Source organism: Suricata suricatta, chromosome 9 (assembly GCF_006229205.1).
Source record: "Suricata suricatta isolate VVHF042 chromosome 9, meerkat_22Aug2017_6uvM2_HiC, whole genome shotgun sequence".
Classification (NCBI taxonomy): domain Eukaryota; kingdom Metazoa; phylum Chordata; class Mammalia; order Carnivora; family Herpestidae; genus Suricata; species Suricata suricatta.
The window spans coordinates 32,550,054-32,575,145 of NC_043708.1; the positions used below are offsets into that span (position 1 = coordinate 32,550,054).

Below are 25,092 nucleotides of genomic sequence, written 5' to 3' on the forward strand. Positions count from 1 at the left end.
ACCGTATCTTTTCACTCACATGTAGAACAGGAGAAACTTAACAGAGGACCATGGGGGAGGGGAAGGGGAGAAATAGTTAAGGAGAGGGAGGGAGGCAAACCATAAATACTGAGAACAAACAGGATTGATGGGTGTTGGGGAGAGAGGAAAAGGGGTGATGGGCATGAAGGAGGGCCCTTATTGGGATGAGCAGTGGGTGTTATATGGAAACCAAATTGCCAATAAACTGTAAGAGGAAAAAAAAAAATGTGGCATTCCAAAAAGTGAGGCCCTTAGGAGAAACTATTCATAGACTTGATTAATCTTTAAAATGAAATCATAATTTAGATTGTATGTCTCCCATGTAAAAAGAAACTGGAATTAATCAATCAACAAATATATATTGCATAGTGAAAATGTTTCAGGAGAAAGTATTAAAGTACTTGGGGGCATTACGTAATCAGCTAAATGATACCATTCGAGGATTAGCACAGTCCTCGGATAGATGCACGTGAGTTGGTTACGAACGATCGGAGCTCATAGGGACAGCAGATCTCAGTGGGCAGTACACAGGGGACAGTGTGCCGAGAAGTCGGAGGCAGGTGATGGCAGGTATTCAGGGAGGATGTGGCCGCCTTGCATCTTGAGTAGCATCTGAGTATGATTTATAGTCTTAATTATAAAAGGTTATTGTTTGTCCTTCAGTGACATTCAGGATTGTGGTGATCCAAATGGATTGACCGAAAATTTTAATGTTTGAATGCTTAAAAGCTGTTCCATTATCAAGAGATGGATTTCAAAGTTTATTCAGTCTGGTATAGGAACTTTTGGAGTCTGTTATTAGCTTAAAATGGTATATGTCTATACCTCAAATACTTTAAAAGTGGGTTATAAATCAGTGAAAATGAAATAAGGTTTTTTTCTAGCTTGTATATGTTTGTTTCAAAACCAGAAGAAATCACATCTACTTAGACCCGAAACTGTGATCAGAAAATCCCCTCGTTTTATAGGTTAAAGAAAATACAAGAGAAGAAAAAGATTCTCAAGGAAAAATCCGAGAAGGACTTGGAGCAGCGGAGGGCAGCTGGAGAGGTGATGGAGCCTGCGAACCTTCTGGCTGAAGAGAAGGATGAGGATCTTCTGTTTGAATAGTCTCCTGCTCTGGCTCTTTCATAAGCCCTAACGTGGCACCATTTTAATTCACCGTGTGTAGGTTTGGTATGTGTGGCTGTTTATTTTTTGGCCTAAGAATTTCACTGGTGGTAAAATTTCCTTGGATGTTGGTTATGGGGCTGCCTTTGCAAAACCATAATTCCGCAACCAATTTATTACATGAGATTTGTAGACCCTGCCCAGGAAGCTGTAGAACTTCCTCTCCAGAAGCGGTACCCTATTCTGTTTACATCTGTTACAAGTGCTCTGCTTACCAGGCTTGGTAGGAAATTCCGCTTAGGAAACAGCAGTGGCCCCAGGCCAGCTGTCGCTCTGGCCCCCTTTGTCCCTACCTGCTCCCAGAGATTGCTGCAGCCGTCCCTGTGTCACCGTGGTACTGCTCTCAAGCTTTATGGAAACTTCACTGCTTTTCCTTGCATGACAGGTCTCTGTCCTGTCATGGGAGTTCTGCCAATTTTAATGTGACTATGGTATAAACAGTAAAATTATTTAAAAATGAGTTGTTCCTTTATTTAAAAAATTTACTAAGAAGATGAGTCATGTTCTGTTCAGATTGGCACATGTGGTTGTCACCTGGAGACTTTTCTCTGCAGACGTGCCGGAGGGGACAGCCTCCCTTGATCCCCACCTTCATATGAAGTGCTTTACTGATAAGCTTACTGAGAGGACTGTTGAATTTTGGGGCACTCATAAATATCCAGGGAGTTAAAGGAGTTATTAATACTTTCCTAATCTAAGAAAAAATATCACCTGAGAGTAAGTGTAAAAAGTAACTTTTTATCTTCTAAACAGTAACAACTTGCTGTCTTCCAAATAGGAAGATGAGGCATTTGAGTGGCCAGATTAGGGGCAGACAGGTTTGTGGTGCTGTTTGATTTGGTGTGAGCCATCCGTGATTACTCGGGCTTTCTTGTACCCAATTTGAGGTGGCTGGCTATGAGAGAGTTTTCAGTGAAATGGTTAACACTAGGCCTATGAGGGTTGTATTTCAGCCCATTGATGGCACAGCCAAGGCTTTTTAAAGTACCAACTAATTTTGCAAACATTTAATATCTGCTATAGAATACTTAAATGCCAGGCACTGTTTTAAGTGCTTTATATTATCACAACCACCATACAGAGATACTTGTTACATTAACCCCACTTTTCACAGAAGAAAACTTTGAGGCACAAGGAGCTTGAGTAATTGGTTCTAGGTCAGAAAGCCAGAAAGCAGTGAATCTAGGCAGTCTGCCCTCAGTGTTCTGATACTTTTAACCTTTATCCTTTTTTTTTTGCCTTCCCTAGATTTAAAACTTTGGGTAAAGGTAAGATACAAGGCCTGTCCTGGAGGAGCTGAGTTTTAGGAAATGCTGTTACAGTGAATCTGAGCTTTTATTCTGTAAGTAACTTTGGTAGTGATGGGAAAACTAGTGAGTTCCTGAGTCTTGAAAATAGGTAACATTGACCTGCTTACATTTAATCCTCCCACCCCCGGAGTAAGGTGTAAATCCTGTCCTCTCCATTTTGCAGACGAAGAAACTGAAGCTTTGTCAGGGCAAATAGGGCTGGAATGTAGGCATTTGTGCATAAGCAGTACATACTGCCTCTTGGAGGGTGCTTACAGAGAGCCAGATTACTTAGGTTTTCATTTAGGTAAAATTTAAGTGTTCATCTTAAAGTGCTGATAGAGAAGAATCTAGATTTTTCCTGTGGCTTTTTAAAGCTCTATTTTTTATTGGCCTTGGCCAGACATCCTACACAACTTCAGATGATCTTATAGTTTTAGCATATTGATGAACTAGAAATTAAAATAGTGAACAGTTTGTGGGGTGATGTGATCAAGAATAGAAAGCCAGCTGGGTAGCAGGTACGTATATATGTGACACTTTTTTGGGTATGATTTGCTTCCCTTGGGAGATCCAGAGTGGCAGAGTAGAAAAGGGGAGAAATGAGTGTTGTCTGTTTGAGGCTAGGGTGGGAATTAACCATATCCTCCAATCCTTGGCTGCACAGAAGTGAAATTTGCCTAAGTATTTTATAACTTTTTCCCTAGAAGATGTTGAATTCAGTGTTAGGCTATCTTTAATTTTTTAAAACCAGGAGATAGAACCTACATATGTGTCAATAGGGGGTTCTCCCTATTAAGTGAAAAGGTATTTTACGTTTCACCCACAGAGTACAATGAACTTATTTCTGGCAAAAACGTGAAGACAGGGTGGTTAGGTGAGTTGAAGCCTTGGACAGCCGAGGACATAAACACAACTTACTCTGGTTTTATTTGAAATATAATTTTACTTTTTGTTTTTACAATACAGTGTGCAGTATGACAACTCAAAATAAGAGTGCAGATACAAGGTAAGAGTAAAAAGGAGGATTAACAATAGATGTCAAGAATGGTTACCTTTTATTAAGGCTATATCCCTGGTTTATATTTTCCATACACATTCACAAAATTACATTCAAATCATTCCTTATCAATACTTATTCCTTAGGCCGTAAGAAAAAAAAAACCATACATACATTTTTCACAGAAAGCAAATCTGGATTAGTCTAAATACTGTTCTTTCCAGTTGTTTTGACTTATTGAAAATTTAGTTCAAATAAGGAAATCTCTTCCTTTGCTAATGTGCGTTTTATTAGCTGTTGATACCATTCCTATGATAAGACCTCCCCGACACGGGAGTCTCCAGTCAGAACCACCAAGGACAGGAAATGAACTGTGGCCAGAGGGGTTGGACAATTGGATGGATAGCAGGGGTTTTTTTTTCTTTTTTAAGAAAGTCAGTTATCTAAGTTTTCGCTTTTTTTGGGGGGGGGGGGGGATTTTTTAAGTACCAACACAATACATCCATGTCACTGGGACTGAAAGAGTCTGGGACATGAACATTTCTATCCCTCTACCAGTGTTGCTAACAAGAGATCTATGGGACTTCACTGACCTGGCCTATGCCTTGGTAGATTTTTTGTTAAAACACGTGGCCCTACAGCCTGCTGGCTCAGGGGCTGGCATAAGAGCTACTTAAATTGCCAACATTTTAGATGTTAGGGCTGAAAACAGTGGTCAGTTATGAAAAGTCTACCATAGACTACCTTTCATTCCTTAGGAGAAAGTAAACTGGAAACCTGAAGAGAGTTAAGTGCTAATATTCCTTGGTTTTCACTGCCCTAAGCTGGAGTGTTTCAGACCTGAAAACCAGTATGTATGGCATTCCTTCCCTTAACCCAGGAATGCTACTTTCTTCCTCAGGAAAGGTTATCTTGAAAGTATTTCCACGTAAGACACATTGCAGCCAACTTCAAGGCCATGCAGATTTGAACAGAAAACAGCAACGTAATCTATCTACATTTGTTCAAATAAAATTACACAGAAAAATACATACACGACACAGGAAAAAACTCAAACTGCTTATGTTAAATTAAGTGACAACTCCATGTTATTCCAGTGTTTAGCTTTGGGAACAGGACATGCTGTAGCTAAAGTCATTATAAAAATCAAGACATTCACATTTGAGGTCATTTGACACACATCACACCATCCCTAAAAGCTTGAAAAGACTATGAAATAACTTTCCATGCCAATTACAGAAGTTAAAATTTAAAGCTACAGCTATATAGACAATATGAAAATCCCATTAGCTTAAACATTTAGGATGTAGCAAGCTGCTGCCTTCTGGTCGTAAGAGGCAGAGCGTGAGAGGACAAACCCCTGTGTCTAGATGCTTAACTACTCCCCGCCCCCCAGGTCCTTTTCCTACAATGTTCAAATGACTTTCAGGTCATCCTTTCCTTGTGATCTCAAAGTCAGTTGTTCTAGCATTTCCCCTTGGATAGAATTTTATTCCAATGCTGATTGACAAATTGTTATAACAATCTATTAAATATTAGTATACAGTACAGCAGCTATATTCACAGAATTCCAGTTTATTACCTGTATGGCATTGTCCTCAAATTCTACTGTGCTTACATAAAAATGCAAAAACTGTCCAATGTGCTATGCCTTCTCATGTATATAAAAAACTTTGCATCATGAGGAAGAAACTGTCAAGAGTTTATGACCATCTGCCATTCACAAGAGTGTAACTTATACATTCTATTGTACTATAGAGATCAGAGTAAGCAAGGTTATAGAATCACTTGTGACAATTTTAAAAAGATCAGCTTATGATGTATAGGTTTAACTAGATCAGAATCTATTGAGTGTGCAGTGAATCTGATCCACAAAGTCTGAGCTAAAAAAACCTGATCTTTCTAATGGAATGTTTTAAGGATTAAAACACACACAAATGAATTCAAGCCTAACAGAGTAGCTTGAGACCAAAGTGGCACCATTTTTTCTGTTTTACTTTTCAGGAAGATACATTTTTTTTAAAGGAATTTTTTTTTTTTTTTTTTACTTTAAGTAATCTTTATACCTAGCATGGCGCTCCAGAGATCAAGAGTCTCATGCTCTACCAACTGAGCCAGGTAGGCGCCCCCAGGAACTATTTCTGATGACAAAACCAGCCTTCTAACCAAATACTGTCCTGCCCAGGGCACAGCAGCACATCCCCATCCCCCCAATTCCCATGAAGTCCTTAACTATTGATGCTATTGAATAGTTAACGTAAGACATGGAGCACTGGGTATAGTCGCACAAAGTTTTCATGGAAATAGGGCCAGGCAGAAAAGATTTAGTTAGGTGAAAACAGAATTAAAGTTTTTACACGAATAAAATGAAACTGGTCTGTTGAAAGCTTCCACTTAGAATCCCCAGAGGAGGCAAGAACCTCTTAAGCCATGTATACAGAAGACAGACTGCTATGCACAAATAGCCTACGGGGATTTTCTTCTCCCTAGTTTGAGATCAAAGAACAGCTTACTTGGCCTTCCCCCTACACTCAGGGTCTTGCTGAAGTATCGAGGTTACCGTCCTAGTGGCAAGCTGCCAGATCAGGTCCAATCATGCCGCACAATGGATGCTTCCCTCACCTGAGCCAAGTGGATGGCACCCACTGAGGTTCAGTATCCAGTTTGTTAATTAACCTAAGCAATTCTTGATAGGCTTTATCAAGATCTGAATTCACAATTGCCGTGTCAAAGTAGTGTCCATTGTTCTGCTCCATCTCTCTAGTCTTCTCAATGATTTCTCTCAGTTCTTCAGGCTGTAATGAGAAAACAAAAATTGAGGTAAGTCAGAGATAGCTCAAGAACAAAAAAAAGGACCTTATATTTGCCTGCTGTCTCTCAATATATACAACTTTAGGAGTTCCTCCTCAACCCTGTCTTGGCCTCAGTGATTTCCTTTGCTCTGGCGTCTTTGGGACACCTACTGAATCATCTGGAACTCAACATAACCTGTTTATACTGCTACTCAGGTTTTCATGTATTTGTCTTACCCACTAGACCAGAAGCTTCAAGAGCAAAGACTGTTACTTTGAATTCCCTAGACATTGATTTTCAAGCATTTTAGGGTATCTTTCTATGAAAACATTGCTGGTCAACCCAAGATTTAATATTCTATTTGGGGGAATTACTTGCCTTGAAACTGCTTCTCTATTTTTAGTACACAAAAGTGGCCTTTAAAGATGCACAAAAAAGTGTCCTAAGAAGAGTTTCAGAAATTATAGAGTAGGCTACTTTAAAATACTGGGTAAAGGAAATAGCTGTTTCATACAGATGAGCCTTAGAGATAAGCCTAAACTTCTTGGGAACCCTCTGGATTACCAGGCACATGTACTCAAGAAAGTCAAACTGTGCCCATATTACCTCTTGTCAATGAACAGAACTAATTAAACTCAAGTCCCAATAAAAGTCACACACCAATACTATACTGGACTCACAATGCAAAACAACTATCATTCAACTGGTTGAACTTCTGTAACAGTAGGAAAACATTCAAAATATGACCGCTCTGGCTTGTCCTGAGGCAGTTTCTTGTACGGCTCTCTTAATTTTCATTCTGGAATGTTGTGCATCTGGCTGTGTTACACAGAATCCTTTGTTTCATAGGGGATTCTACTACTCTGTTACAACAAAATACACTGAAACATTCTTGCTAAAACTTCTTTCTACTCAAATCTCAATATTATTGAAAGAACATTCCAGAACTCAAAACAGAATCTAAATTTTGTGGTGCTAGAATTGAAATGTAAAACCCTACATCTTAAGATTAATATAAACAATCCATCTAGTTTATCAAGTTTAAGGCATTATTTTGTCCTTTGCCACAATGGTATCTATGATTTATTTGGTACTTACCTTTTAATTTCCTTATTTTTCAAATTATAATTCATAACTAAGATGAAACAAAGTGTTTTTCCTCAAAGTTTTGGACTGAAAAAATTGGTCTATAGGCAAAACTGACTACAACCGTTCACAGGAGTTTACCACTCCCAGACCCCATTCTAGCAGGGATTCGAAGTGCAGTCAGACTGATTATTTACATTCTGCATCCAGGGAGGAACACAATCACTTTCCTGACTAGCCCTTAGAACTTGTTTTTGCTCAATACTTCTACCGTATGAGTGATGAAAAAAGCACTACTGGAAATACCAAAGGAGAGAAAACATAAGTGGGATAAAAGGGCAGTCAGATACACCACCGTCTATACAGTCTAACCAGTGTTGACAGAACATGCACCCAGACAGAACAGATGTTGGGTCATAAAATAAGGCTCCAATATTTTTGAAGGACTGACATTTTATAGACAATGTTCTTGGACCATAATGGAATTATAAAGTATTTTTTTAAATCTCCAAATAGAAATTACATGCTTCTAAATAACCCATGTAAAGAAGAAAAGGACAAAAGGAATTAGAAAATATTTTTAACAAGATAATGAAAACCTCAAAATTTGTAGGATGCCACTAAGAAACTGCTTAAAGGGAAATTTATAACTCCATATTAGAAAAGAGCAAAGTTTTTTTTTTTTGGAAAGATTTTAAAGTTTTTTTTTTTCCAGAAAATTAGAGCAAGTGCAAATTAAAGCCAAAATAAGTTAATGAAATAAGAGACAAACAATAAAGAAAATTAACAAAAAGGCCTCTGACTCTTTTTTAAAGTGTTTGATTATTCTTTTTAATTTCCATATAAACTGTAAAGTCATGCTTTCAAAAAAAAATTTTTTTTTAATGTTTATTTTTGAGAGAGACTGTGAGCAAGGGAAGGGCAGAGAGAGGAGACACAGAATCCAAAGCAGGCTCCAGGCTCTGAGCTGTCAGCACAGAGACTGATATGGGGCTCAAACCCACAAACTGTGAGATCATGACTTTCTGAGCTGAAGTCGGATGCTTAACCAGCCTAGCCACACGGGAGCCCCTGAAGTCATCTTTTCAATTTCACAGAATTTTTATTTTTGGTAACACCTTTCTTGAGATAGAATTCATTTATAATTCACCCATTTTAAAATGGGTCATTTTTAGTGTAGTCACAGAGTTGTGCAATCTATTTTCATCACCCTCCTACCCCAGCCATAAAACTCAAACCCCTAGGCAGCCACTCTCCATTTTCTCCCAACCCCCAGCCTATCTACTTTATAGGTTTTCCTATTCTGGACACCCCATAAAATGGAATCATACAATATATGGTCTTTTGTGACTGGCTTCTTTCACTTAAAATGTGTTCACGGTTCATCCATGCTGCACCATGTAGGAATACTTTATTCCTTTTTCTGACTTGAAACTTCTAATAAAGCTGCAGTAATCAAGATAGTGTGATATTAGCATAAATACAGCATGGAGTCCAGAAATAATCCCCACTCCACTCCCCACTGCATATTTGGCCAGGTATTTTTTTTAATGTGCCAATTTAATTCAGTGGGAAAAAGGACAGTCTTTTCCCAGAAATGATGCTAGAGCAACTGAATATCTATATGTGATTAAAAACAAAACAAAAACCACCAAACCAACACCACCCTTACTTCACACTAAAAGACAAGTTTCAGAGATTGTAGACTTAAGAGTAAAAGCCAAATACAGGAAAGCCTTCACAAGAAAACAGGATAAAATCTTTATAATCTTGGGGGTAGGTAAACTTTGACAGTACACAAAAATCATTAGTCAAAAAAATTGAAAAAGTGCTTCTTTAAAATTAAACACTTCTGGGGCTCCTGGGTGGCTCAAGTTGGTTGAGTGTCCGACTTTGGCCCACGTCAGGCTCTGTGCTGACAGCTAGCTCAGAGCCTGGAGCCTGCTTCCGATTCTGTGTGTCCCTCTCTCTCTGCCCCTCCCCTGCTCATGATCTGTCTCTCTCTCAAAAATAAATAAATGTAAAAATAAAACAGAATAAACAATTCTGATCTTCAAAAAATCATTAAAAAAGACTTTGAGAAAATATTTATATCCAGAATATATAAAAAAATTTTATAACCCAATAAAACAACCCAATTTAAAAAAGACCTTTCACAAAAGAATACACTTCACTACATTAAAAGATGCTATCATTAGTCATCAGGAAAATGCAAATGAAAACCTTAATGATAACACTTCACACCTATTAGAATGGCAAAAATTGTTGACAACCAACAAAAGCAAAAGCTGGTAAGGATGTGGAGCAAATGGAACCAAAGTGGAAGCAAGTGGAATCAAACTATTGTAAAATAGTTTGGCAGCTTTATACAGTTAAAATATGCACTCACCATTTGATCCAGCAATTCAGAAGAAATGAAAACATACAAGTCCACCAAAAGACTAGGCATATTTCGAGCTGCTTTAATCACACCAGTTCAAAATTGGAAATAACCCAAATAGTTTTTAACTGATGAATGAATAAACTATGATGTATTCAGCTCATGGTATACCATTCAGCAATAGGAAAGTATGAACTGCTGCAACACTGATAAATCTCAAAAACACTATGCCAATCAAAAGCCAGATGCAAACTGAAATATATTCTATGGTTCTGCAAGAACAGACAAATTTACAGTCACAGAAAGTACACTGGTGGTTGCCTAGGGAAGCATGGAGAGGTATTAACTTCAAAGAAGCATGAGGGCGTCTGGGGAGCTCAGCTGGTTAGCATCCGACTCCGGATTTTGGGACAGGTCATACTCTTGTGGTTGTGGGATAGAGCCCCACATTGGGCTCCATGCTGACCATGGATCCTGCCTGGGATTCTGTCTCCCACCCCCCCTCTCAAAATAAAAATCTTTTTTTAACTTACACAAAGAAGCATGAGAGAATTTTCTATAGTGATGAGAATGTTCTAAACCTTGACTGGCATGGCAGTGACACAGCTGTTCATCTGCTAAAACTCACTGAATTATACAGAAAAATATATAAAATAATTTCAATAGTTAATTTTAAAAAATTGGAAATTTCTCATTAAAAAATCAAGCATACTGTAAACTTTTAAAACACCTTGGTCCTGATTAAGTTCTTCATTTAAAAATACATATAACTGGTATCATTTATAGCTAATTCAAAATAAATAATAGGATAAATAATTCCATGAGAGCACTACCAGACCACCAACCAAAAGAAGATTGCCTAACATGTTCTGGAATAGTATATAGCTCTTGGCATGATACTGAATCCTTGGAGAAGGAAAAAGTAACAAAAGAGTTAAGTGTGCATGTTAGAAAACTGAAAAAATAGGCTGAACATGTAGGATGAAGTCCACTCTGGTCATTAACGTCCATCCTTTTCCTTAAACGACCATGGTATTTGTAGTCTACCAAAGTAGTTACTGGGCACTGAGTTACACAGAGTATAAGTTTTGTTTTCTTTATTGTGATCCCTCTCAAGAACAGCCAGTGACCATGTCTCATTTTTTGGGGTATCGTCCCAAGTTCTGAGAGCAGGAGACACTTTGATTCTATTAATTGATGAACAACTATGTTGCAAAAAATGAAAAAGGGGTAAAATACTACTTTAACCAGATAACCTACTTAGCCTAAACCAGGAAACCAGAATTGTGCTCATCAGGTAAGAGAAAGTCCTTGAGTGTCTATAGCCTAAGACGCTGAAAAATAGGACCTTCGCATACAGATTGAATAAAAAATATAAGACCAGCTATGGTATACAGCCAAGAATCACAGGAAAGGATAGATGTTATGCTCTTAATGACTCTTACGGAAGGATAAAGAAATGTAAGGTGTGTGCTTATGGTTTTGGTTTTTGTTTTTTTAGAGAGAGAGGGCACAAGTGAGTGAAGGGCAGAGAGAGAGAGAGAAAGAGAGAGAGAAAGAGAGAGAGAAAGAGAGAGAGAGAGAGAGAGAGAGAGAGAGAGAGAATATGCCACAAGGAGAAGAGAGAAAAAGCATGTGCACAGCGTTTTGTTTTGTTTTGTTAACTCAAGCAGGACACTAGCTCACCCGACATGGGACTCACACTCACCAACTATGAGATCATGACCTGAGCTCAAGTTATACGCTTAATGACTGAATCACCCCGGCATCCTGTTTATGGTTTTTAAGGAGCCTTAGACCAAATGAAATGAGGAGACCTACATGATTCCTCTGTAAAACAAATATTAAGAAATATGGGGCGCCTATGGCTTAGTCAGTTCAGTGTTCGACTCTGGCTCAGGTCACGATCTCATAGTTCCTGAATTTGAGCCCTCCATCAGGCTCTCTACTGTCAGCACAAAACCTGCTTTGGATCCTCTGTCCCCCTTCTCTTTGCCCTTCCCCCACTTACCGCCCTTTCTCTCAAAAACAAATAAGCTTTTTTTTTTTTTTTTTTTTTTAAGGGGGGGTGCCTGGGTTAAGCATCCAACTCTTGGTTTCAGCTCAGGTCATGATCTCACAACTTGTGGGTTTGAGCCCTGCACCAGGCTCTGCACTGGCAGGGTAGGGCCTGCTTGGGATTCTGTCTCCCTGTCTTTTTCTGCCCCTCCGCCCTCATGCTTGCTCACTTCCTCTCTCTCAGAAATAAACATCTAAAAAATTAGAAAATTTTTTAAAAAATCAGCAAAAAACAAGGTAAAGTATTTGTTACTTTGATACAGTAAGTCATTTGACAGTTTTCATTTCACACATTTAAAGTCAATGGCTTCTGATTAATACATCAGTATATTAAAATTTTATTATTAATAATGTTTAGTAAAATGTGAACTACCTCAATCATGTCCAGCATCTAAAAGAATTAAAAATTTTTTTCTATTTCAGGTCATTTGAGAAGACCAAAGGGAGAAGACAAATAGAACATAAATTTCAATGAGAAAAAAAGAGAGAAGAGAAAAATCAAGAGCACTTAACTCTGGCTCCCCACATATGTGGAGTATCTGCAGAGAAAAGTGGGAATCCCAAAGAATATGAGAAATTTTTTTGGGGGGGTAGAAAGCACGGAGGTCACATAACCTCCAATGGAAATAACACAGACCCATGTTAATGAAGAAGGTTAAGGAATGCCAAAGGTAACCATACATTTGGGGTAGCAATAGAGAATGTGTGGAGAACAACAAGGGAAGGCCCCTCTTTTGGAAAGCAGCCACAGTCCAGCCAGAAGCAACAACAGCAATTTTGGGGAAAGTGACACGGCCCAAAGAATAATCAATTTGAAAGCTCAAGCTGATGCAGCTCTTAAGCACCTGTAACACATTAGGTCATGACTCTTTCATGTTTACTTTCAGTGGAACAGTACAACACTAATAATAACTTTACCTTTGGATTCTTGCCCTCCTTGGCCAATAATGCACGAAGTCTCTCTTGTGAAGGGGGTGCAATGAAGATAATATATGGTTTCAAGTCTGAATTCCGGAGAGTCTTCAATGACTATTAAAAAAAGATATTTTGGATCTTTATAATAATTTTAATCACTTAATTGCTTCCCAGTAATATACTGTCATTAAAAAATGCCTATGAAAGTTTCCAAACATCTTTGTAACAATTTACAATATTTTAAGATTCTACTATTCACTGTAAGAATATATTATGTACTTATGTCACACACACACACACACACACAATTAGCTTGCCCTGTTTACGTAATGAAATAAAAGTAAATGACACTGAAGGTATACAATTATGTACTGCTAAAATATCCTCCAATAAGATCACATGAAGATTATAAATAACCATATTCAAATTCCATTTTGGAGGAAGTAGAAATAAGCAGTAATGTTAGCAGGAGCTAGGATCTAAATGCAAGCAGAATAGAAAAACTTCACACACATATACAAAAGGAAGTTCTGGAAAAGTACACCCAAGAAAAAAACAGACTGTGGATTAGGAGATTGTGGTTTTCACCCTGCCTTTGCCACTGCATGACTGTGTGTTCCTAAACTGATGCACACTATCAAAACAGGGATTACAGGAACATGCTTTTTCTATCTAGTAACATTATTAAGACAATATGCTTAACTACTTTAAGTTCTTTGATAAATGTTTTCACCCAAATGACACAAAGAATTCTCAAGGCATTTCTTAAAAGCATTTATACTTTTTAATGTTTTTAATGTTCATTTATTTTTGACAGAGAGAGACAGAGACAAGAGTGTGAGCAGGGAAGGGGCAGAGAGAGAGAGGGAGACACAGAATCTGAAGCAGGCTCCGGGCTCCGAGGTGTCAGCACAGAGCACAATGTGGGGCTTGAACCCATGAACCGCGAGATCATTACCTGAGCCAAAGTCGGATACTTAACTGACTGAGTCACCCAGGCGCCCTGCATTTATACTTTTCTCAAATCAAATGTTTACAACTGAAATAGTAGAGACTAAGCTCTTTTGTCAACTAAAAAAACAGGAGCAGTAGAAAAAACAGTATGAGAAAAAAAACAGTATGTGAACTTTATTTACCTGTGCACGAAGACTTAGAAGACATATTTTGCCCGAGTTGATCACTTGCCGTACAGAATCTATGCTGGTTCCATACAGATTCTTCTCAAATTCACCATGTTCAATGAACTTCCCAGCTGCTATGTCTGCCTCAAATGCTTGCCGTGAAACAAAGTGGTAATCTCTACCAGCTACTTCATGGTCTCGCCTACTCCGAGTTGTATCTAGGCAAACAAAATCAGATAAAAATAACAGGCATGGATCAGAGTAAGGATGGCAGATAATTCTGCTAGTCAGGAAAAATTTTAATTTTGTAATACAGAGGAAATGTTAAGAGCCCATATGTTTAACACTGACTGGTTTTATTTCTACACTGAGAAATGAACAAAAATGTGGTTTTAGTATCTTAATAATGGTTACATTTAATTGCCTTAACACATTTTATGCTTACACTTTAAATTACTTCTTGCATTTAGATACTACCACTTATTTTTTCCCTAATTTCCATAAGATTAGGCACTATATAACATTTATTTATAATATTTAATTTTATGATATGGCTTTTTAAAAAAAAATGTTTATTCATTTTTTGAGAGAGACAGAGCACCAGTCGGGGGAGTGGGGGCAGAGAGAGGAGGAGACACAGAATTCGAAGCAGGCTCCAGGCTCTGAGCTGTCAGCAAAGAGCCTGATGCAGGGCAAGACCATGACCTGAACCGAAGTCAGGCACTTAACCAACTTTGCCACCCAGATGCCCTAGGTACTATATAATCTTTAAACAGAACTTTTGTGTTCAGAGATTAGGTCTAAACTTCTATATTCTGCATTAGTTTAAAAAACGGAAGCTGATTCCATATTGAACAGGGAATTGTAAGAAGCCCAAATTGAAATTCATTTAGAAAATAATTAGTACCATAGGAAAAGTTGAAATTTCTCAATAATGACTAGCTTGAGTTACAAATTCTCAAAAGATTTGATTAAAACAAAGTTCCTCTTTCCTGGGAAAAGCTGTTTTTGATGAACTGGATGAAAAATTTGCCCCCACGTAGGTTCTAAGATAGAAACTTGAAAAGCACAGGAAAATGAGAATGCATCCAAACTTACGAGGAACTGCAGATGCAAATCGGTCTTTTTCTTTGTTCATGAGCCTCTGACGCAATTCATTCTGGCCACAGTTCTGTGGACCAATCAAAATGATCGGTCTTTTCCTATTTGCTGGCTGATGATAAAGTGACATTTCCTCATAAGTTAAGATCTCTTCATTGTCATAATCTTTGAAAAAGAAAAAATTAAGCCTTTCAGATAGAATTATAGCTATGTAATAAAGATATACTCAAAATTTCCAAATAATTGGAAAGAAGCACAATTTATTATCATTAAAAAATGCTTAACTTTTTGGATGAAAACAGGAATAGCTGGGTAGGATTATATGAATATTTTCCAAGGTCAATATATAGTTTCCAGGATACTATGGAAATAAACCAAATATTGATCCTTCTGGAAGTATATACTGCTGCTTTTGCTTCATAGTTTGAGTGTTTTAATATAATATAACTATACTGCTTCTTATGTACAATAGCTAGTTTGCAGCCAACACTTTGTCAGAGGGTGGGGCACCAGGAGATAAATATTATCTGTCATTTTTGTAAAATGGAAATAAGACTTCACTTAGAGGGTTGGTTTAAGGAGCAGCCACTATATATATGCTGAGCACAATACCTGGCACTGATAAACATTTACAAATAGCAGCTACAAACTAGTGTTATCAAAGAAAGTAGAAATACTTTTCTGTGATTATATAACTTGAAATCAGGTCCTATTTGGTGCTATCCAAACAGGGAATACTAACTTGAGGTCATGATTCAAGATATATAAATTGTGAAAGGTGCGGTAACGTTCCTAAAGCCCATAATCCAGAAGAAATCAGAGCCTTCAAGCGGTAGGAACAAAGGCAGAGAGCTAGCAGCCTGCCACCTTCTCACCCCTAGGACTTCCCCGGATGGGCCAAGAGCGTCAGGCGCACGGGCACACTCAGCTGTAAGTTCCGCGGGGGCAGGCAATCAATTGAGTCCTGCCAGTGCTTTGCACAGAGCGCAGAGCAGGAACTCAAACGGTCCTTGTCTAAATTCGAGCTCAACTACATATTAAAGCACTTAAGCAGATCTTTATTATCTGAATTTCAGTTTGTTAGTAATCTCAAGGAATTTATTGTGAGCCCTGTATGGATAAAGGTTTCTAAAGCATATAGTTACTACCCCTCATTATTGTAAATGATAATTACAGATATGTAATTCCTGCCTTTCCCAAAATACCCTCTGAAAATTCTGAGCTCTTCCAACATGTATAATCAGACTGTGGCAGCATTTTTATTTATAAAGACTTAGTTTATAGGTCTGTAAGCTTCAGATTTGCAGGTTTTCTAAAACTATAATAGCTATTAAAGCTGAACCAATTTACTGTGTTTCAAAAGATGCAGAAACTTATTAATCATTTAACCTAAATATAGAACAAAGGGTTAAACAATAAATCTTAGTTACACAGTGTGTTAATTAGTATTAAGGATGTTTATTTTGGAAAAAAATTTATATTAAAGTAAGACTGAATTTCAGATTTAGTTTCAAATGGAATTTTTCCATAATCTGTAACATTTTATTTTTGTGTTTAATTTATACTGCCTAAAAAACACCAAGATATTGAGAGAATAATAAGCCTTATAAATTGTATAAGAAGTTAAGGAACGCCTTTGCTTTATTATTTGGCTTGTTTCTGACATGAACCAAAGCAGGGGTAGAAAATTCTAATGCACATAAGGACTAAGGAAGAAGGTAATGAATAGCAGTAAATCAGGTTGGGTTTATAAAAACTGGATGCGGTCCAAACTGCTGAACTAAGGTAGTAGGTGCCTAATAGAGATGCAACATCCATCACTAAGGTCCAGCACACTGCAGTCACTCGGGAGCACAAACCCTTACTGAAGCCTTTGATTTGAAGAGAAGTTACACTTAATTTTTTTTTTTAATCTTGGTAATTAAAACACACACACACACAAAACTTTCCTTTGTGCTTGACTCAGCCAATAGGTAGCAGGCTCTGTGGGAGGGTTGTCTTGGTGACATGAGTTACTGTAGACAACATATTCATTTGGAGGCATGTACTAATTTTGCAAAGAATTTAAGCAGGAAAAAGAGGAATCTATCAATAAAACAATACATAATACTAAACTGTACTTTAATTTTATGCCAGCTTTTCTCTAAACTCAAAACACTGCATTACTCATAGGATTCCAAAAGAAAAGAATTTCTGCTAAATGACTTTGTTAAGCATGTTACATTAAAAAGCAAAATAGGACTATTAGTATAACTCTCTCAAAATAGCATTTTAATTTCTTTCAAGTGTTAAATATAGGCTTTTTTCAGATTTAAATCCAGCTAGATCTTAGACTAGAACTCACCATCATTTTTATTGGCATTATATAAAACCTTTTTCCTTTTCTTTTTATTCTTCTTTGCACACCACAGTTTTCCTGTTGAACAATCAGAAACAATTATAAATGTGATACTTGTTTCCTTGAACAAAACCATATATTTCAAATTGAAAAACTCAAATAGTTTTCCATTTATATTTATTAACACATATTACATTGTTCATAGAACAATTTCTCAGGGAAACAGTTATAATTTTCCATTGGTCTCACGTCACGGACACTTTAATACTTAAATCCTGTCCTTCATTAGAGTCCTAAGGAAATCAGTTTTGCCACTTATACCACTCCTACCATGAATACACTTTGACAGTTCTGACCGATATGTACATTTAAACACAGTTCCAGATGGAGACCCAAGAAACCTCTTATTAATGTCAAACATCAATGTCCAACCTGATTTTTCTGGCTCCTTATCTTCCTCTATTGTTTGCTTCATGGCTTCTCTTTGCTGTTGAAAGCTTTTTCCTTAGTAGCAGAAAGAAAAGATGGTAAAATTTAAGACAAAAGAACAGAAGTTTTTTGGTTTTTAATCAAGGGGAAAACACCAGAAGTACCTCTTCACTTATATTCCCTTTTAAATCTTTCTGCCACCATGTGAGAGTATGTCAGCTATAATTATAAGTCTCCAAAAGTTTAAAGTATTACGTTTCAGCCTCACTATCAACCAATCTTAGGACATGTACTACTATAATATAATTAATATAACAGAAGATAAATAATAAACCAGTGCTAGAAAATTTAATAGTTCAATTTTTACAAACCTTTCATTAAGCATTTACTATGTAGAAAGTACTCTGCTGGATCTTGATTCTGGACCATTTAAAATTATCTCAAATTAAACAAATTAATTCCAGGAGGTAACTTTACAAAATACTATATGAATATCCATCATTTTGAATTTAAGACACCACTCAATGTATTCCCTTCCATTTATTATTCTCAATCCCTTTTCCTTCATAAATACATATGTACATATATATGTATATGTTTTAACTTTTTACTTCTACCTTTAAGCTACCAATGATACAAATAAATGAAAAAACACACAATGTTTTGCCTCTGAGAATTAAGATTTTAATATAGGCGGCTTTCAAGGTTTTGATTTTCATCCTCTTTTCAGAGATCTACCTTAAAATCAAATGTATTTTTTTGAAGGATAAAAGTGGTTTTACTTAGAAAACTTGGATTAGAGTTCTACTTTTTAAATTTTCAGATCTAGTTGTTTTTGTTTCAAGCTAAGGATTCTTAGAAATCAAAGAGCAAATTCCATCAATTTTGGTATAATCTGCAGAACTCTGTATTTCATAAGAATAAAAGCAAAAACATGAAAACTGAGTTTGATACTCCTAAGAAGCATCAAAGATAACCAGGTCATCTTTAGGAGCTATAAAGACTGTATTCCTACTAAAAACAAGTAACTATGATGAGGAAGAATTTTAAGAGCGTTAAAATTTAAAAATAAGTAAAAAAATTTTAAAGTATCCGATGTTAACAGATTTAGAAAAAATAAGGAACAAAATAATTTTGATCAGTTACATATTAAAATACTTAAAAATATTACAGTCATGTACTTCTATGGCACATTTTTATAGTACATTTGTAAGTAGACCGTTGTTATGACAGCAGACATTAATGGAAGGTGAACAATATGACTCTTAAAAAGTCTTCTAACAGAAAACCATCATCGAACTCCAACTAAGGTGGGTTCATTTATTTGTCCTATAAAAATACTTACAGATGATATCAATGAAATCTCCTTGGCGCACCTCTGTACTTTCAGAAACTCAATGCAGTCAGTCAGTATACTCTAGTTCTAAATATTTATGGGCTAAGGCTGGCATGATGAGAAGATATCAAACCTGGCATGAGCACTAAGTAGAACATGATGGCTGCTCAATACTGCAGGGTTTCTAGAGGAATACTGCAGGTCTGTTACTGGGAAGAATCAGGGGTGCAGCATCATTCCCTACATGTAAGAAGCCCATTCCCCATTCCATGAAATATCACCGAGTACAGACAAAATCTGTTTTTAGCTTTTGATTTTAAAGCAGAAGGTTTGTGGCTTTCTGTGGTTTTATACACATAAAGACCCAAATGCATGAAAAAGTGACTACACCAGTTTTTAAAGGACATGAAAAAGTGAGTTTTTCTCTGTGAAGTCTTGTATTTTCAATGTTTTTTTTTTCTTAAGTTCATTTATTTTGAGAGAGTGTGAGTGAGCAGGGGTGGGGCAAAGAGGGAGAGAGAGAGAATTCCAAGCAGGCTCCACACTGTCAGTGGCAGAGCCTGACATGGGGCTTGATCTCACAAACCATGAGATCATGAACTCAGCCAAACCAAGAGCCTGATGCTTAACTGTCTGAGCCACCCAGATGCCCCCAAATATTCTTTTAAATATGTACTTTATACTATATTATCTTTTACCTGGAACGAGCCCTGCTAGAGGCTGATTATCTTCATCCCCTTCTCTGTAGGCTTGCCACCAATTTGGATCTTCTTGACTGATGACATGAAGTATATCCCCCTTTTGAAAAGATAGACCTAACTCTCTACATGGGACATAAGGGTCATCTGAGGGGTCATAGTCAAAATGAGCTTTCACATGGATCTAAAAGATAAAAAGGGTAAAAATCAAAACACTAGTAATGATGAAATGGCAGCACAAAATATTCAGCAGAAATATAATCAAAATGTTACAATCTGATTAGTGCCAAGCAATTATGAGTTGAAAGAAGGGAGGTTTAGTTAAGTAACTGCAGTATTTTCTCAGGCTGATCTGTCTTCAATTAAGTTCATCACTCTGTTGACTGCAAACATGTACTAGAGTAAAAACAAACAAAAACTGTATAGAAGTATGCAAAGCACTATACCTCTAGCTACTAATTAGCCTGAAGGGCTAAGGGGCCTCAAAGGCTTGAGAGAAGCAGAAGGAATGTAACTGAGACCCTATCCCTCTCTATTCCTGACCTTTGAAAACAATAACTCTGCAATAAGGTATGTAATTTCTAAACCACTACTATGTGGAAAGGTAGACTAAACCTTACCACGTCTGTCACCCATGCATGAGGGTGTCAGTTTCCCTGGTGCTATTATCCCTTCTTGAATACTGTCAGTGTGACTGTGCCTTAAAATTTCTCTCAGTGTTTCTTTTAACAGGATATGTTTAGGTTCATAAACAATCACACCCCAAACTGCTAAAATCACGGGAATCAAGTTTATAATAAATTCAAATAAATATTGTACATGTAGGCTTTGAAATTTAGTTGTACGGTTATAATTTTTGCCAACAATGTTTCTGCATATCAAAAAAATGTATTACACTTATATCATTAAAGGTGGTTAAGAATTCACATCAATCTTATTGAGAGCTAAGTTATTTCCTATACTATTTCCTCCAATATACCTCTATAAAATATAACAAAGTTGTCTTAATTCTAACAAAATATAAATTAATATTAATATTCTCTTGAAGTTTCCATCTGTAATTTTTAATCAGCCTGGTTAAGTGACATGTGGCATTTCCAAAATCTGTAAGAAATCCATTATCATCTAATGAAATCCAGCACCTATATGCAATGAGTGTTTCTGCGCCATAGAGGTTAAATTTCAGGTTTCAGTTCAATGAGCTAAGCAACTGATTGACAGCTTATGAATTTCACAATTCAGAGTCCTTTTCTATCCAACTGTTATTTGTCTTTCCTTGAGCCTTTTACTCTCACCATAATTGAAGCCACCTATCTTAAATATAATACTGGTCTGCTTCAAAAATTATTTCAGCTTCTAAAACACAAAACTGAATATTCTCGATGATGGATATATGAAACTTGATAAAATGCTAAGTAATAAAGATATATCTCTATATCTATATACCTGTATCCCTCGATAATAAGGCATAACCAAGAATCCTCATGAAAGCAACAGCCTCTTTCATCGATTATATTTGAGGATGTCATTAGATAAATAATTTCAGAAAAACATTTTACGAACTACTATACATAGGAAGTGAGAAAATCTAAGTCCCAATATACACTTGACAATGCTGAAATAAAGCAAATGATCCAGTGAAAAATGCAGAACTTAGATAGCTAGTGTGCTTTTTTGGGGGGTATCTTTTCATGGATGTACTCCATGAAGTTCAAATAATACACAAAGTCATAAGTGTACGGCTCAATGAGTTTCCACAAATGAAACATACCTGTATATCCAGCATCCAAATCAAGAAGCCCTGACTCATACCCCTTTCAGTCACTAACCACTCTATGTCCTCCAAAGACAAACGTTATCCTGATTTCTAGAAGCATAGATTGTTTTCCCAGTATTTTACTTCATACAAATGGAATCACAACACAGACACTCTTGTATTAAATATGGTTAAGAGACCGCATTCATTTGGATGGTGTTCTGCTGCTTTCCAACTACAGAGTGCCCTAATAAGCCTTGCCCTTAATGTGAAAACAGAGTTTTAATTAACACCTTGATAACTGTGCCAGGTAAAACAAAAAAATAAATTTTAGAAAGATATACAAAAGTAGCAGAGAATCAAAACACAGTTGAGACTTTGATTAAAGAGATTAAACATACAATTTATAACCTTGGCATAAAATGTAGGATAATCTGAAAGTCCTTAATATGTAGGATCATCAAAAATAACTTCTGCTTGAGTACTATCCCTGTCAATCAATCTTCCTAAATCTGCTTAAATTGTTGCTTTTTAGCCAGAGTCTTGGGAATTTAAATATGGAATCACAGAGATTATGAAAGGTGGTAGAGAGATCATTTTTGTTATCAGGCTTTTATTTTTTATTAAAAAAATTTTTTAAATTGATTTTTGAGAGACAGAGAAAGACAGCACGAGCAGGGGAGGGTCAGAGAGAGAGACACACACACACAGAGTCCGAAGCAGGCTCCAGGCTCTGAGCTAGCTGTCAGCACTGAGTCCGATATGGGGCTGGAACCCATGAACTGTGAGAGCATGACCAGAGCCAAAGTCTGATGCTTAACCGACTGAGCCACCCACGTGCCCCTGTTATCAGGCTTTTAGAGATCTAGGAGATCAGAGTAACTTAGTCACCTGATTGATGATTTTATCAAATAGCTTTCTGAAAGCAATATATAGCATGTTTCAAAGTGTTCTGCTCAGATCACTTTTCTGGAATGTTTAATCAAAATACTAAATTCTTATGCCATATCTCAGACTTCTAGACTCTGCATTTTAACTAGGTTCCTTGGATAACTGTTACATACATGCCATTTAAAATGTACTTTAGAGCCTGGGTAGCTCAGTTGGTTAAGCATTCAATTTCAGCTCAGGTCATGATCTCATAGTTTATGGGTTCAGGCCCCGTGTTGGGCCTTGCACTGACATCTCAGAGCCTGGAGCCTGCTTCAGATTCTGTGTCTCCCTCTCTCTCTCTCTCTCTGCCCTTCTCCCACTGTGCTGTATATCTTATAAATAAATAAATAAATAAGTAAGTAAGTAAGTAAATAAATGAAATGTACTCTAAAATCTTAGAGAACTACCACCCTGAGGGAAACTAATTAGACCGCTGTGGAGGGTGTATCTAGGTCTATGACCTTTGCTAAAGGCCAACAAAATCAGCCAGAGATGCTTTTCTCTCTACTCCTGCCTTAGGGTCACCCCTTGACTATTCAGGTTTAGCTGGTTTGGAATGGGGCCTTTGTGTAGGCTGAGGAAGAGTACAGAGGGGAAACGCATTGCTTATGTGACAAGTTTACCTAGCGCTGTTTAAAATGTATCCTAAAATTAAGAGCAAAGCGGAAAAAAAAAATTTAGAGCAAAGTTTATTTCACAACAGAACTTGACCATTTGGTTGAGTTAAAGTCTGAGCATTGCCTTGTCATGCTCTATGTGACTTCTATCCATATATTCTACTGATCAATTCATATCAGTGCTAGAAGTTATCTCCATCCATCTTTCTTCTCCAGCTCCTTTAGTGGTTAATTTTTTACCATACAAAGGAAAACAAAGCCCTTTTAAATGGAGAGATGCTGACCCTTCTCGAACAATGCTAGAATATCAGTACAATATATCTGATGATCAAAATGTTGTTTGATTTCAAAACAAAAAATATTCTGTTTAAATTTCAAATTATAGTATTGTTTAAATATAACTATCTTCCAGTCCAACATTTTTCTCTGGGCCTTTTCTTAGTACCTGTAAGCTATTCATATTTGAAGTCTTAATGACACGGATATGATAAGAGATAACAATTCATCAATTTATTTATATCTTTCCTAAGGGAGTCAATGCTTGAAAGTAATTTTTCTTTGTAATTGTTATTTCTATATTTATTATAGATTTATCTTGAAGTTAAAAAAATTTTTTTAATGTTTTTTGTTTATTTTTGAGAGAGAGGGAGAAACAGAATCCAAAGACAGGCCCCAGGCTCCGAGCTAGCTGTCAGCACAAAGCCTGATGTGGGGCTCGAACCCACGAACACGAAATCATGACCTGAGCCGAAGCCGGACACTCATCCGACTGAGCCACTCAGGTGCCCCAATTTATCTTGAAGTTTTAAATTATTTTTCGGAAGAATAAAGAATGAAAGTGTATCTTCCTTTGGCTTTGGCCTAAATTTTACCCCTTGCTTGCACTATAAAATTAAGGGCAACACCAAGAAAAGCCTTTCCAGTGTCTTAAAACAATTTCCAAATTCCTCTTCCAACCCTAGATTCCTTCTCCCGATGCTTACTCCAGGATTATCTTGTCTGCTTCCATATTTTGCATAAGAAGTTTGGGGTATCTGTGGGACATCCAAAATATGTTTAGTAGAAGGGAGGCAGAAATATGAACCTTATGATAACAGCAAACTTAACACAGCAACTGCCCTTACTTGAAAAGGGATGTCCCTCTAATATACACGGAATTTTTCTATATATTTTGCATCTCTGATAACCTAAGTATTCATAAAAATGTTAATTTTTTTAAAATGTTGATTTACTCTTGAGAGAGAGAGAGAAAGACACAGCATGAGCAAGGGAGGGGCAGACAGAGAAGGAGACACAGAATCCCAAGCAGGCTCCAGGCCGAGCTGTCAGCACAGAGCTCTACGCAGGGCTCAAACTCACAAGCCATGAGATCATGACCTGAGCCAAAGTTGAAAGCTTAACTGACTGAACCACCTATGCGTACCAGTATTCATAAAAATCTTTACATTATAAAATTCCAGATCCTCTTCCAAATGAGAGAAAAAATTAAGATGAAAATTAGACAATACATTTTATACCTCTTAACAGAGAAGTAAATACATTTAACAGCAGCGGTTCTCAACTTTTCCTTCCAACCAAGTTATCTTCAAAAACTGTGAACATCCTTACACGTTTTTTTAAAACTGTAGAATTTTTTGCAAACACGTAATACATATAAACAGACTGCTCATTTGACCTGCTTTCCCCACAGTAAATACAACTATAGCCCAGATCTCTCCTTAGAATTCCAGACTGATACATTCAATTCTATGTACTCAGTATGTCCACCTGAATGCCCTTCAACCTGGAAAATGGACCACTTCATTTTTCTCCCCAAATCTATTTCCTCCAGACTTGACTTTAGTAAACAGCACCACTATCCACCCTGTGGGTTACTCAAGCATCCCTGCTTCCTCTCTCTTACTCTCTGCATTCATTACAAGGTTTTGCCATCTCTACTTCTAGAACACAGCCTGATCCATTTTCTCCATTGCCACTGCTGTCATCCTAGTTTAAGCCATCATCATACTTTATAATGACTTCGGTGTCCTAAGTCTCCTTGCTTTCATTAG

At 36.9% G+C, this 25,092-nt stretch overlaps 2 protein-coding genes across 6 annotated transcripts in view; one reads left to right on the forward strand and one right to left on the reverse strand.

Annotated features, from left to right (window-relative positions):
• ATP6V1D (ATPase H+ transporting V1 subunit D) overlaps positions 1-13,067 on the forward strand; it is a 33,860-nt gene extending 20,793 nt beyond the window's left edge. Inside the window, exons 9-12 of one of the 3 annotated variants that reach the window (XR_003913132.1) lie at positions 990-1,197; positions 2,440-3,357; positions 3,450-3,489; positions 12,221-13,067. Coding sequence is in view for 1 of the 3 variants with exons in the window: in XM_029951395.1 (XP_029807255.1) it covers positions 990-1,131 (142 nt within the window). In the remaining 2 variants the exon portion in view is untranslated. Of the gene's footprint in view, positions 1-989; positions 1,652-2,439; positions 3,490-12,220 lie in introns of those variants that run through there. The other 2 variants (XR_003913131.1, XM_029951395.1) reach the window with 2 other exon arrangements.
• The window catches only part of MPP5 (membrane palmitoylated protein 5), an 82,069-nt gene continuing 62,785 nt past the window's right edge, over positions 5,809-25,092 (reverse strand). For all 3 annotated transcript variants that reach the window (XM_029951391.1, XM_029951389.1, XM_029951390.1), the window contains 7 exons: positions 19,736-19,919; positions 17,705-17,776; positions 17,279-17,350; positions 14,932-15,099; positions 13,849-14,051; positions 12,716-12,826; positions 5,809-6,275 (listed from right to left, as the gene is read on the reverse strand). In XM_029951391.1, the coding sequence (XP_029807251.1) occupies positions 6,099-6,275; positions 12,716-12,826; positions 13,849-14,051; positions 14,932-15,099; positions 17,279-17,350; positions 17,705-17,776; positions 19,736-19,919 (987 nt within the window). In that variant the 3' untranslated portion in view covers positions 5,809-6,098. The remainder of the gene's footprint in view (positions 6,276-12,715; positions 12,827-13,848; positions 14,052-14,931; positions 15,100-17,278; positions 17,351-17,704; positions 17,777-19,735; positions 19,920-25,092) is intronic.